The sequence below is a fragment of the Diabrotica undecimpunctata genome, chromosome 4, assembly GCF_040954645.1.
Source record: "Diabrotica undecimpunctata isolate CICGRU chromosome 4, icDiaUnde3, whole genome shotgun sequence".
Classification (NCBI taxonomy): domain Eukaryota; kingdom Metazoa; phylum Arthropoda; class Insecta; order Coleoptera; family Chrysomelidae; genus Diabrotica; species Diabrotica undecimpunctata.
This window is the reverse complement of record NC_092806.1, coordinates 119,720,070-119,735,554: the sequence shown is the minus strand read 5'-3', so window position 1 is coordinate 119,735,554 and position 15,485 is coordinate 119,720,070. Positions and strand designations below refer to the sequence as shown.

At 30.5% G+C, this 15,485-nt stretch overlaps 2 protein-coding genes across 2 annotated transcripts in view; both read right to left on the bottom strand.

Annotated features, from left to right (window-relative positions):
* Positions 1–15,485, bottom strand: part of LOC140439922 (uncharacterized) — a 180,354-nt gene that overhangs the window by 137,302 nt on the left and 27,567 nt on the right. The window lies entirely within an intron of this gene.
* LOC140438027 (uncharacterized) lies at positions 236–1,071 on the bottom strand. Its single transcript, XM_072527744.1, has 4 exons — positions 1,066–1,071; positions 772–933; positions 589–669; positions 236–535 (listed from the first exon to the last, which is right to left on the bottom strand). The coding sequence occupies exons 1-4, from the start codon at positions 1,069–1,071 to the stop codon at positions 236–238; spliced, it is 549 nt and encodes a 182-aa protein (XP_072383845.1).

The following is a 15,485-nucleotide window of genomic DNA, read 5'->3' as shown; positions in this document are numbered from 1 at the left end:
CTTTTTCGCATTAAGCATAAGTGCTATATCACAACACTGTTTTAATGTAGTGCCAATATTTTTAGCAAATGATGGAGCTTTAAAAGTTTTGCTCTCGTTATCATATTTTGAAACTATTTTAGTAGCAAAAACTAAAGAATCGTAATATTCTGGTTTCAATGAGTCAAAAAGCGTTTTGATTGAGGAACTATTTTTTCTTAGTTCGATAACAATTTTAGCTAATTCCCTCATTTTTCTAACTCGCTTTTCTAACTGGTTTTAAATTTGCAGAACCTAACAAATAGTTTCCCTTTTTTCTCAAAGCAAATAACAATTGCTTTCTCGTTTTACTTCTTGGAGGGTAAACCAAAATTTTTTTAACTTCTAATTTACTTTGATGATTTCGTAGTATATGTCTAGGAAAATTTAATACAACTGATTCACAAAAGTAACAAAAAACAGATTTTTTTAAAGACTTCGTATTTATATTGCAAGTTTCTTCCACATGTTGATGGATATTTAGGCTGACAGAAGACGAAGGTGAATTAGATTGTTCCTAAAAAGTATGTGCTTTGAATTATATTGCTAAAATATTTGAAATAAACTTACCTCAATATTTAACTCATCTTTGTTAACTTGTTTTGGACAAAAGTGGGAATTATTTATTTCTGGAGAACCTGAAGACTTTTCCTAAAAACCCAATTAAAAAAATATTATATTTTTCCGTTATCCATTTCAATATTACAGAGTACACAACACATTTTATTCTTTTAAAAGTTTTATTGCACTTACTGAAGAATCATCGAAGGGAACATAATTGGAATCTAACATTTTATCAGAAGCTGGTGATGGAGTTTCTAAGTCTGGAGAATCTGTGTTATCTTTATCACTTTCTTCAGGTGTGAAGATACTGTCATGTGAACAATAAAATTGAGTGGAACTTAAGGATATTTCCTAAAATTATTTTTCATAGTAAAAAGTGACTGAAGTAGGGAAATACAGTATGCGGTAAAATAAACAGTACTGAAATGAATATTGAAATGTATATGAATATCTATATATTTAGTATACATGATATAGCCTTACCAACATTATTCACGACGACGTTTCCGATAAAATAGATGTTAAAAATGCCCTCTGGCACTAAAAAAATTTAATTGGAGTTTGTTATTCCGGAATGTCAGACATTGTACAGATACATGTACGTATCATGTGGTGTTAGTTAGGTTAGGCCTGATAATTGCGATGGGTATGGAAAATCACTGAACAGTATTCGAAGAGACTCACTGACCGTGTGACAGATTGCCCGTCCTGCTAAAACTATTGTTGATTTTAAGCTTTTTGGACCGATTTCGCGACCTTTTCCGTATGATCGAAAATAGTACTCCACGATAAAAAAAATTTCTGCAAAACTGAGAACCATCCTGAAGCACCTAAAATCATCATGACATTCACATAAGTTATAACGTCGTTCAGAAATCACTTAATACGTTTCGGCGCATGACACATACTAATCTGAGGCATACGCATTTTAGTACTGTTTATTTTGCCGCATACCGTTCATATTTGAGAATAAAATGCTCTTAAATGTTAAACTTACGGAAGAAATGTCAGATGCATTTAGATATATTTGTAAAGTGTACAAAAATATCTGATGTGTAATGTGGAGAAGACAGAAAATATTATATTATTTTGCATAATGATCTAGTAGTTTTGTTCAATCCAACTACCTATTAAATTGAAACAATATTAAATTGTATTTATTACCCGTTCTGTAACAAAATAAAAATTATATAAGTACATACCTAGAGTTTCCAGTGCACTACACGTGTAATATGAATAAAGAATATTTTATCACTACAAAACAAAACGTTAGAAATCGTTAGGCTTACAGATTTTTTCGCGCCAAATATACTCTAATATATTATTTGGTTTACGTATCCACCGTCGTTTAGTCTCTGATTTATATTTGGAGGAGTAAACCACTGTAATGTAGTTTTGACGTATATTTTGAATAGCAGAAAGATTTATTTTGTTAATTTAAAATTTAATATATATTGGAGGAGGTATGTATAGTAATTTTAGATGGAAGACCAATTGGTTTTAATTTGGTAATTGTATAAAAAATTATAATGTTTTTATTTTCGATACATTATAAGAATTGCAAAAAATTTGATATACACGAATAATATTTTAAAGATATTCACTCCTTCTAGAAGACGACTTATAACCGCATTTTGAAAAGAGGAGCTATAGTCGGGTCGTGTAAATATATATATATATATATATACATATTATATATATATATATATATATATATATATATATATATATATATATATATATATATATGTATGTATATAAAATGTATATAAAATATATAAATCAAAATTTTACCACTATCACCACGTATATCACTTCTTCATTGAATCATTCTTTTAATTTATTTATGAGTTCGTTTCCTATTCTCACGTTCAAATCTTCTATAGTAACTATTATGTTAAACCTATTTTACTAACTTTATTCGTCTTAATTATATCACTTCTTCATTGAATATTTCTTTTAATTTATTTACGAGTTCATTTCCTATTCTCACGTTCAGATATCCCATAACAATTATTCTGTTAAACCTCTTCTACTAAGTTTACTCGTCTTAATATTTCATGTTGTAGAATGCTTTGTATTACGCATATAGAAGACATATAAAATATGCACTGTTTGTTCTGTCTAAAAGTTTCTCCGTCTCCATATGTCATATACTGTGAACCCTGTTTGTTACCTTATAATATTCGTGGATTTAATCAACTGTTACTGTTTTCTCTTTTATATTAGATAACAATTTTATTTTTAAACCAAATTAATTGAATTTATTGTATATACAAGACGGGACAACTCTTTTAAAATATATCGCTATCTTGAAAGAAAACCATGAACACGTCAAAATGTGACAATTTTCAGAAATGGATATTTAAAAAATCGATGAGTTTTAAAAATATCATAAAACTTTACCCACAATTGCAAACAAGGTAATATTTTAGCTTTGGTGTCTAATAGTCTATAAAAAGCTATAGTAAATTACATACTTCTTTAATCCTATTTTAATCCATACTATTTTTGAGTTGTGAAGTTCTGTAGAAAAAAATGTGTTCGGTGTTTGGAGATAATTCGCTAATTTTTTTCGGTGGCTTTATACAATTAGTTTTTAAACATGATAGTATGCTTTAGATTTCGTACTCTGAAGATTTAAATTTAAACCCCACAATCAAGTTATTTTTGGTCTAAAAAATATCCAATAAAGAAGCTTTAGTTGCTGCTCTCCTCGTTACCATAACTTTCTCACTATTACACATTCGGTTTTTACATATTTAGGGGAACTTCTCTAATATACAGAAGGTGGATTATATATTTAAGTTTTACTCTCTTAAATACGCTGTTACATTTAATATGATAATCTTATCTGAGAAAACTAAAACAATAGAGGTATGTAAAATAGAAATTGATGGCATCAGTATTAAACAAGTGATGGAAATAAAATACCTGAAAATTACGCTGTCCAGCTATGAAGACCTGGACAAAGAAGTAAGAGATTAAGTACAAAAACCAAATAGACTGGCAGGATGCCTTAATAATACTATATGGCGAAACACACATTAACACTAAGATGAAGTCAAGAATTTATATAGCCCGTGTAAGACCAATAATGACATATATCTCAGAAACAAGACTCGACACAGCCACAACGCAACGGTTACTGGAATTGGCAGAGATGAGAGTACTGAGAAGAATTACAGGAAATACGCGAAAGAGATCGCAAGAAAAGTGAAGACATAAGAAGAAAATGTAACGTACATTGTATAAATGAATGGACCCAAAATAGAGAAAAGGAATGGAATAACCTCATAAGCAGAATGGAGGATACTCGTGTCATCAAAATAGCAAGAGATAAGTCACCAATCGGCAGAAGTATTGGACGATCGCGCAAAAAATGGAGTTACAACCTTCCATAAAAGTATTACTTTGCCAATGAACAAGTAGAAGTATAAGATTCAAGAACCTACAGAAAAGTGCAGTTAAATAAAAGATAGACGTTAAGCAACTGAAAAACGCAACTATACTGGAAAGGACAAGAGAACAGGTAAACAAAAATCTTATACACACCGCTGCAAAAAATGAGAACACAGGCAATGTAGAGAATAAATGGATGGAGATAGAAAAGGCCCTTATGACAGCTAGCGAATGCTCCTTAGCTCCAAGCAAAATTAAGAAAAAGGAATGGACGACAAACGAAATTTTGCATCTCAAGGAGGAAAGGCGAAGAAATAAAACCAACAAGACAAAATACAAAAAAGTGAACCGTGAAATTAAGAGAAAAATTAGAGAAGCCAAAGAGAATGGGTTCTGAACAACTGCAAGGAAATAGAAGAATATGATAGAAAGTACGATAGCTTTAACATGCATAAAAAGATCAAGGAAATAACAGGTAAAAAAGTGAAACAAGCGTCCATAGTAAAGGACAAAAAAGGTAAAATAATTACAGATTTAAATGAAAAACTGGCAAGGTGGACAGAATACATTGAAGAACTTTTTGCAGACGAAAGACCAGAAATAGCAGTAGTAGAACCTACAGACGACACAACAGGGCCTGAAATCCTAAAAAGCGAGGTAGAATATGCTATAAGGAACACAAAAGGGGGTAAAGCTGCAGAACCAGATGAAACTCCTGTAGAATTGTTGAAACTTATAGATGACGACGCACTTGAAATAATGGTGAACCTCTTTAACCTCTTTAACCTCTTTGTCGAGGTGTGCGTCAGGGTTGTTTGCTTTCTCCACTATTATTCAATATATATAGCGAAACAATATGACAGGCAGCGCTCCTAGAGCAAAACATTGGTATGAACATTAATGGAGAGTTAATTAACAATATACGATACGCTGATGACACGCTAATAGTAACAGATACCCTAGCAAATTTACATTTTTTGATGGAAAACATAAACACCCATACCAATAAGTATGGTCTAAAACTGACCATCAAAAAGACTAAATTCATGATTGTAACAAAGAAGCTATACACCAATGTGAATTTAACCATAAATAATCAGCCAGTTGAAAGAGTTACGTCCGACAAATATTTAGGAGTTTGCTTCACTGATACTAATGACCAGACAAGAGAAATCAAGAGATGAATAGAGATAGCGAGACAATCGTTTGTCAAAATGAAAGAGTTCCTATGCAGTCGGGACATAAATATAAACTTGAGAACGAGAATGTTAAGGTGCTATGTTTTCTCCGTTCTGCTGTACGGCATAGAAGCCTGGACACTGAAAAAGATAAACATAAAAAACATTGAGGCATCGAGATGTGGTGTTACAGGAGAATGTGGAAAAATACCATGGACAGAAAGAGTAACAAATCAAGATGTTCTGCTAAAGATGGGGAAGGAATGCGAAGTCATAACAATCATACAAACCAAAAAACTGGAATATCTGTGACACATATTGAGAAGAGAAAAGTACTCTCTGCTTAGATTCATAATCCAAAGAAAAATCTCAGGAAAGAGAAATGGGACGTAGGACGTAGGAGGATTTCCTGGTTGCGAAATTTAAGGGAGTGGTATGGGTGCAGTTCAATACAGTTGTTCAGAGCTGCAGCGAACAAAGTAAAGATTGCTGTGATGGTAGCCAACCTCCGATAGGAGACGGTACTGCAAGAAGAAGAAGTAGAAGTGCTTATAAAGAGCAAGAAGAAGTATTTATATTTACCTATAACTTTAAGCTTTTCTTAAATGCTGCTCTCTGCATTTCATCCTTCTTCCCAATAACTTTTAACTGTTTTCGATACAATTTGCTACAAATCATATTTTCCTTTTCGTTCTCTTTCTGTAACTGTGTATGTTTAAAGTACAAATAAAATAGAATACGAAAAGGTAACCAATTAATCAATAAATTGGAAATCTCTATTGCCTAGTTATTTTTCTACAAACTATGTAAAATTTATATAACGTTTTATATTGAATTTTGTCTAAATATTATTATTTACAGATATTTTTAAGTATAAGGTATACAATTTTATTATTTTACTTGCGCAAAGTTGTTATATTTACAGTTCCTTTAAATCAGTAAGTGAGGTAAGTCCAGCGAGCCGTGAAAGCATGCCATTGCGACTTTTGCAATTTATATATTCTTTTAGATTTCCAATCTGCTTTTTAAGCATGACTTATTCATTTGTCGCTGGAAAAGTGACCACTATAAAAATGTTGTGTTGCAAAAAACTACTTCATTTTTTTTAATAATTAATAAGTACGTTATATTTAAAGCTTTGTTTGCAAGGCATTCTTTTATAGTATGTGATTCTATTTTAATAATTATAATGTTGAAGATAGAAACTTATTGAGCAATGTAATTAGTAAGGCCAAACCCACTTAGAAATAAAGGAAAAACGAATAATGTTGTCCCTTTTACATTCATATATCATAATAAAGCAACAAAATAAATAAATTAATTATTTATTATTCAAACCATAATAAAAATTTCCTCAAATTACACAATTACTTAAAAATATTATATACTTTATTGAATGGAAATAAACCACAAATGAAACAGAATTAAGTTGAAACGTAATAGGAGAGCTGAAAATTTTTAGAAGATGGAGACATGACATTTTCGTTAGCTGAAAAATTCAATATGACGGACAAAGTGAGTTAAGAGAATTAAAAAATATATTAAATTGGTTGAAAATTAGAAGCTTACAACACATATTGCTGAAAACTATTACAAATTTTCAACAAAATTATAGCTAAATATTTAGAAGGTATTATCTATATAGTTGAAGAATAACAGATATTTAGAAACAACAAATCGACAGCAAACCCGGTTTTTAAAATTCGTCAGAGTCAAAAGACCATTGAATACAACACACTCGCCTTCATATTCTTCGTGGATTTATCAAAATCTTTCAATAAAATATAACAGAGCAAAGACACTTCAAAAAACAAATGTATCCCTAGAAATTTTAGAACTTAATTTTGTCATAACTAAAACAAAAACTAAGAGAAGGCTATCTGAAAAAATACCAATAGAGACAAGGAAAAGACAAGTAGACTCTTTAGGCCCATTACTATTCGATAAGATAAAAAGCAAAATAATAAACCAACAATAGTTAGTAGGTATAAAATAGGAAACAAAAAGATTAATATCATATATGCTACTCAAGCGATGTTGTCTTCTTCTTATTAGCCTTCTATCGTCCATTTCTGGACGTAGGCCTCTCCCAACTCCTTCCATCGATCTCTATTCTGAGCACCATACTTCCAATTTGTTCCGGCCAATCTTTTTATGTCACCTGCCCGTCTTATCTGTGGTCTTCCTTATGATTGTCTACCTTTGTTAGTTCTCCAATGTTGTATTGTGGCGTTCCAACGTTGGTCTTTTTGTCTAGCAGTGTGACCTACTTCACGTTACTGTATGAAAGGTCACAAGGTTAAATCACACAATAAAATGAAAACTAGGGATAAGAGAAAATTCTAATTTATGTAATATCGTTTAGATATAACAGAAATCTGCTAAAAAACAGTCATTCAAATCAGAAAAGCAACACCTTTAATTGAATAAGCGACTTGGAAAACAAAATATTTAGGTTTAAAAAACAGATGAGAATAAAATCTCTACGATAAACAAGTAAAACGCACTGAATATATATATATATATATATATATATATATATATATATATATATATATATATATAGTAAACTCTTAAATATTGGGGAAATCTGCAAGATTTCTGCAATTTCTTGCAGATTTCCCCAATATTTAAGAGTTTACTATATATATATATATATATATATGTATATATATATATATATATGTATATATATATATATATATATATATATATATATATATATATATATATATAATATATGTGCAGATGTACTTTATCGTACAGATATCATAATAATACTCGATTAAAACGTTGATTGCTAATTGTGGCACTTTAATTGTTTCAATAATTAGACTTTTTTTGGTCTATTTTATATTATTTATCCAAATTATTTATATTAATAACCTAACCAGTTTGTTAACAAAATATCTCTGTTCGAAAAAAGTGGCTGACGCTATTTTTTGATGAAAAGTCCTATTGTCATCATGAACATACGTCGTCGATAAATCCATTCCATTAGAAAGATATACAGGGACTGCTTTGCATTAGGTTTTTCTCTCGCACTGGGGGAAAGGAAGTGTATTACAGCGCTCAGTCTATGTATTACGTGTCTATGATTGTGTCAATGCAATAGTTATATATTTTGTTGATTGTTATTGTCACCATAGACATATAATACAAACTAGATTGCTGCAATACAGTCGCGTTCCCCCAGTGCGACAGAGAAAACTGACACAAAGCAGTCCCTGCATCTCTTTTAAATTTGCTAGGTTTATCGAGCACGTGACCTAAGTGTTCAATGAAAAGGTCACGTGGTCGATAAACTCGGCCCATTAAAAAGAGATGTGGGAATTGCTTTGCGTCAGTTTTTTCTGCCGCACTGGTGGAATGGGCTGCTATTGCATCGATGAGTTATTGTCAATTAAAATAAAATCACCCCATTTAAATTTTACATTTTAAATTTACACATCAAAACTAAAACTATCTTCATCGCGGGAATAAATAAAGGCGTTTAAAAAGGTTCTGAAACTGCTTTTTTGTGGCATTTCTAAGTTAAATATTAGGTGTATGTGGGGTAGACTTACAATCAAATCTAATGGAAATTACATTTCGAAATAACGTTTGCCGTTTCAAATAACTCCAAAAGAAGATGAGTCTAGAATAATGTAGTCAACCGACAAGGGCAACGTAACTGTAATTATGAACAAAAGTGAATATTAGAAGAAAATACAAGAGGACCTGACATCAAAAAAGGACCTAACCAAATCACTGGAAAACAAAATATAGAAAACATTACACAAAGGTCCCCGTCACTTTTCTTAAGTAAAATTGGTTTTAATCAAATTGGCTGAAACTTTTCACAGAGATAGCTTTGGTCATGCTTATCAGAAACTCATATATAACTCAGAAACCAATTGTTTTTAAGTTACAGAGGTTTTAGTCTTTATGAATTTACATATTTGTAAAATATTTACTGAATAATACATATTTGTAAAATATAGAGAGTTTTAGTAAATACATGCAACTAACTTCAGGACGTAATTCTGCATGAAAAAGAATGAAATATTGCTATATAAACGTATGCCCGTAAATGCTTTCTTTCCTGAGATACGGGATGTTAAAATTTTTCTTTCAAATTATTGTATTGAGCATTTTTTGACATACAATTAAGAATTTTATATTCATCATCGGCGGGCATACGGGTCATGGCCTCAATTTTGTAAAGAAAAAAATGGTACGTCACTGAAATTTTTTAAATTAAAAATGATTTTTGAATTCTTCCTTTAATTTGTAACAAAAAAATTTTTTCTTTTTTTATTCGTATGAGCCTCCATTTTTATGCAAAAAATAAAACATCTTAACAGATATTTTTCATGGCTTTAATACGTTCTCAAGAACTATCTAATAGAATTACATTAACATAGAATAATAACAGAAAGTTCTATGAATATAATTTTAAATAGGCTCAAAGCTGGAAGAAAATGTTCAAAATGACCTCCCTCAAACGTGACTTACCACGCAACTCTTAGGAGAATATACAATGGTTGTCGTAGTCGTGCAAATATTCCTGGTATATTTCCTATTTACTTATGTAAATGTGGTTTCAGTTAAATTGGCAGAAACTTTGCAGAGAGGTCATGCTAATCAGAAGTTCTCATTGTCATAAGACTCACAACTCATTTGAGTAATTGAGCTTCAAAATATGGGTTTTTAGTCCATAGAAAATTTTATTTCTGAGTCTTGGGCACTGAAAACTTGTGTGTGTTCGTATTGCAAGTTGTTTTTCTTCCATGTGGTATCCTTTGTTTGGTAGTTTTTACTTTTTTATTATTTCATCCATAATAATTAATATTATCTCAATAAGGTCAGTAAGTTCTTCTACTTTTACTTTTATTGTGTTGTTTTGTTGATCAATAACACAATGTATCCATCAACCTTATTAACTTTTTTCTACAGGAATATTTTCATTTCTATTCGCCTTCAAATATTACACGTTTTATTTAATTCCATACTTAATGTCACTAGAGAAATGAGAAATGAATGCATTTATTATTAATTATAAAGTGTATAATTAGAGAACTATTTTATGCAGTACTTTAAGTATCCTTTTATTGAAGATTTGAAAGTGAATTGTGCAAAATAATTGCATCTTCACTCCAACAGTTATTGATCCAAACCGTACTACAAATATTTGATATCATGCTAACAACTTACGTAAGGTTGGTTAAATTGTGCAATGAATAAACACACGCTTTTTTAATCTGTACCACAAATTAAGTAACCTCAACTGTTATAACAAACAGAAAATTTAAAAGCATGCTTTACTGTCAAGACAACAGACAATAATCGTTGTGTCAATGAAAGCCGGCTTTATTGAATAAGTCATAAAGCCAATAGGTATTTAAAAATTTTTACTCAACTTTTATGAGGTAGAAAGCTATTAATCGATTACGGAATATGTAATTCTTGACAGTGAAGAACTTATAGGGGATAGATAATACATAATTCATAACTACATTTTTGTAGTGAAAGAATTAAATATAATAAATAATAAACATATTCTCTCCTCTAATTATTGTATATTATATTAACCACATAATCAATTAATAAAGTACAATTAATCAAACAGAAAATAAGGTACCGGATAATAAATTTTGAAAATAAAATAATACTCCTACAATATTATTTATTATTATAGTGATTGATGATATATAACCTCTAATATATATATATATATATATATATATATATATATATATATATATATATATATACGGAGTGGAAGCGTTGACTATGACAAGAAGAACAGTGAAAAAGATCCGTGTGGCTCAAAGGGCGATAGAGCGCGCTATGTTGAGCGTTTCAATACGAGGCAAGATCCCAAAATAGAGTCCAAGAAACAATGCATACCGAAGCAGAGCTCATCCACCAACATGTTGGACTTACGATCTAAAACATAGGAATTGGATGCAAGAGGTGCAAGATGACAGATATGACAGAGACATCTTACATTTTTTTTAAATAGTAAAGCAATACTTTTTGCTGGTTTATTAAGTAAGTAAATAGTAAATAATTTACGATTGTTAGATTAATTAATTTGCATTAATCAGCAAGGTTTCGTGGATTTGTCTGGAATATCTTCAACTTTAGGTATCCTTAAAAGAAAAAAATAATGGCGTTAGATCAGGTGACCTTGGAAACACACCAGAGATTGACCACCCCCAAATTGCCGGAAATGGAATTTGAGCTACCCCTATATGCTTATACAAGTAAAAACTAATTGATTAGTTTTATAAAGTTTACTTTTGTTACCAAAAAAAGTTGTGGTTCAGATACCCAACGTTATTTTGATGAACTTTCGCATCAATAATTTTGAGATCCATTATACCCAAATCTTGTGTAGACGCTATAAAATTGTTGGAAAAAAACTATTTTTAAGTTCTTTTACATAAACATTATTTTTATACTAATTATTGTTTGCTTTCTGAAATAACATGCATTTTTGTATCAACGTTGTTACTACTTTTCTTGACATACCTCCATTTTTATTTTAATATTTTGAATTAATGTGTAAAATTTCTAAATGTTCGCAAAGAAAGTAGAATAATTTATGTTTTTGCAATTCAACTGAAACCTTATATTTAACCTCTGGTAATACCTTGATCGATCTACATGACCAGACTATAATCTTTGTGCCATTTGAAGTATTAAAATCGCCTTATTTCATAATGTGTTATTTCTGACATACCTCCTTTTTTCCCTGTACCCTTTATATAAAATCACTTTTGGTACCTGTCTAAAAGTATGCCTAGGTCAGACAGCAAGAAGAGGTAAAAGTGGATAACGGAACACAGATCTAGTTTTTTCAACAGTAAAAATAACAACATATGCCAACCAATTGATTACAAAAGAATTAAACAATTAATAAAGAAGTAAAAAATTAGATTTATTGGAACTATTATATGATATCCATTTTGAAATACATGTTAAATTCTGAATGAACATATGAACAACCAGAAGCTGACGTTGCAGCGGAATATGTCGATTAGGCGATATAAATGTGAAAACTAAAAAATAGTGTTGCTTTTAATGTTTTCTTTTATCAATAAACAATAATTTTTACTCTTTTTCTTTTTCTTTTACTTCTTAAAGGTATATTAATAAGTTAATTTCAATAAAAACAATAAGAAAGGAAACTTGTAGTCAAGGGATTAAAAAATCATGGCTGCTGTTCTCTACCCAAAGACGAAAATATAAGATGGTTATGCTAGCTTTCCATCTATGATAAAAAATACACCAGTGCACCGAAACAGTAAAACCTAAGGCTTTGGAAAAGAACGTGACAATACGAAACAAAAGATTAATAAATGAGAAAAAGTTCGTAAGTTAAAAGTATACTAGATCTTCTAGTCTAGTAATATACTTTCGATACCACATAATGTCAATATTTTTTAATTAAGCTAATAACCTCTCAAATTACATGCGATATAAATTAAGCAACTTTAAAGATGTAATTTAAAATAACCGAACATAGTACACTTGCATAAGTGTAAAAGCTAAGAAATACTGTCCATCAATCATTTTTTGTTTTTAACCCAAATGAAATTACTTTTATAAAGCTGTTACATAATATTAATATTGACATAATTTCTAAAATACAAAAAGCCGGTGCTAAGCGATTTTTAAATTAATATAACTACTCATAGTAATATATAAAATATATAAATAATACGCAATAATTATGTGTCTATTATTAAACCTATTTATTAAAATAATCTGTTCAAATTCAAGGCAATTAACAAAAAAAGTAAATTACATCCACTCAAAACGTTTTTGTTTAAATGTACGATTTCATCACAATTTGTTTATACACTTCATCAATCAAAAATAGTAGAAATGTAGTGCATTGAATTTTATTCAATGTGAACAATTTCTCATGGGAAAGAAGAGATAATGAGAATATTAGAACAAAATGTTTACTATTTTGGAGCGCAGACGTATCTTTACAACGTAGATTCATCTATAAGCAAATTTTAATTTTATTTGACTGCTCGTTCTTGTGTGACTATACCCGAGTATATTGAGAAACTGTTTAAAGGTGAAAAATCCAATCATGAAATTATAGAAGTAGTGACAGGACCTGACATAACTATGATAGAGATTTAACGGGCAATAAGATTAGCGAAGACCAGAAAAGCGACGGGACCAGATGAAATACCGAGTGAAGCAATAAAGCTGTTCGAAAGTTCAGGTAAAAGTTCAAGTTTTTAATAAAATTTATGAAACTGGCTATATACCAACGAATTGGTTATTGTAGACTTTTGTGACAATACCTAAAAAAAGCAAATGCGAAAAAATGTAGTGACTACCGAATCATTCGCTTGATGAGCCAATATTTTAAAAATATTTCTTTGAATTGTACACTCAAGGATGTACCAAAAAATAGAAAAACAACTTAGTGATACACAGTTTAGGTTCCGCGATAACTTTGGAAGCAGAGAATCACTATTTAGTGTTCAGCTTATGGTGGAGAGATGCAGAGATGTCGACTATCCACTATATACCTGTTTTATTAATTTTGAGAAGGCCTCGGATCGAGTAAAACATACTGTAATAATAGCCATTCTTTAACAAGAAGGTATTGATGATACAGACGGATAGTGTAATGTGGTATCAACATTTATGGTGTCAATATTGATAATTTGAGGCACGCATATGACATGGTGTTAATTCCAAATAGTTACGACGAACTTTACTAATTGATTAATAGGATTACCACAACGAGTGATAAATATATACTGAAACTAAACAACACAAAACAAAACGGAGATAGTTGTCAGTAAAATGCCAATAAACCAGAACTGGTAACAGCTTATGAAGAACAACTGGAGAGATCCAACAGTATCACTTACCTTGGTTGTAATCTAACTGAAAACTTGGACATGAGCCAAGAAATTAGATTACATATTGTAGAGAGAAGGTCAGAACTACATTTTTAAAATAAAGAATATTTTTTGTGGAAACAATATTACTTTGAGACTGAAAATTATATTATTAAGATGTTATGTATTCTCTAATCTTTTATATGATATCGAAGATTGGACTTTAACGAATACACATCTTATAAAACTGGAAGCCTTTGAAATCTGGATGTATCTGAGAATCTACAAGTTGAATTGATATAGTTCATAACAAAGTTGTTTTGAACCGGATGGAAAAACTTGCTAAAGTGGTCAGAACAGTTAAAAATTGCAATCTGGAATGTTTTGTCCATATTATGCGTCACTCATAGAAATATAATATACTTTATTTAATAATACAACGTAAGATAGATGGAATAGGAAGTCCAGGTCGAAAAAGAACGTCATGGCTTAAAAACCTGAGAAACACCAGTCCTCTGCATCCCTTTTCCAAGCTGCCGTCAACTAAATTATTATAACCAATATAATAGCCAACGTACGATAATTTAGCATGAAACAAAAAAACGTTCAGTCAAAGAAAATACCTATTTTGCTGGCTTTACATCACATTCATAGACATTTGGACTATAATTTTAGCATTAATTTAGCAGATGTGCTGTTATGTACGATAACTCTATACTTCCTCCACAAGGGATTTGGCCTTATCACACACATATACGCGCTGGCTTTATTTGCATGCATATTTAGCAGCCCGCGGAAGTATCTTTTGCAGGTATCTATTACTTAAGCCTCATTCCTAACCAGGTTATCTTCATCATTATTTATGACAACTCCAACTGTTGGATTATGGCTTTTTTTATATTTTTTAACTCCTGAAAGAACTTTCTACTTTTGTTGCTCATTCTCTCATTCTGTTGCTGGATCCTTTGCATCTCTGTGTATTTTTTTCGTTTGGATGGTCAGAATTCGTTGTCTTAATCCTTAATTATTTCGCATGAATCGTCAAACCAGTCTACTTTTTTTTCTTTTTCATAGGTCTGTTTGGAAAATGTAAATAATTGAATTTTTAATTACTTCCCTCATTGCATTAATATTATATTATTTTTTTTACGGATCCCAAAGTGGTCTGCCGTGCTGTCTGATATTCATGAACTATTTTGTTTAGAAATTCTTTGTCATAAGTTTGGCTTCAGGCCCTGTAGACTTCTAACGTCGATCATGCTACTGCCACGACACAAAAAAATACCGAAAAAGATTCTAAATATTTGTGCGTCTCTAAAATTGGTAATGTAAACATTTTTGAGTCTGTTTTTAATAATTATAATTGCTTTTCGCTGGACCTATATTCCGCCTATTAGACATTTACGCAGAAAATAAATAGGAATCTTTCCTTTTATGTTTCTACCGATTTTTGGAGGAT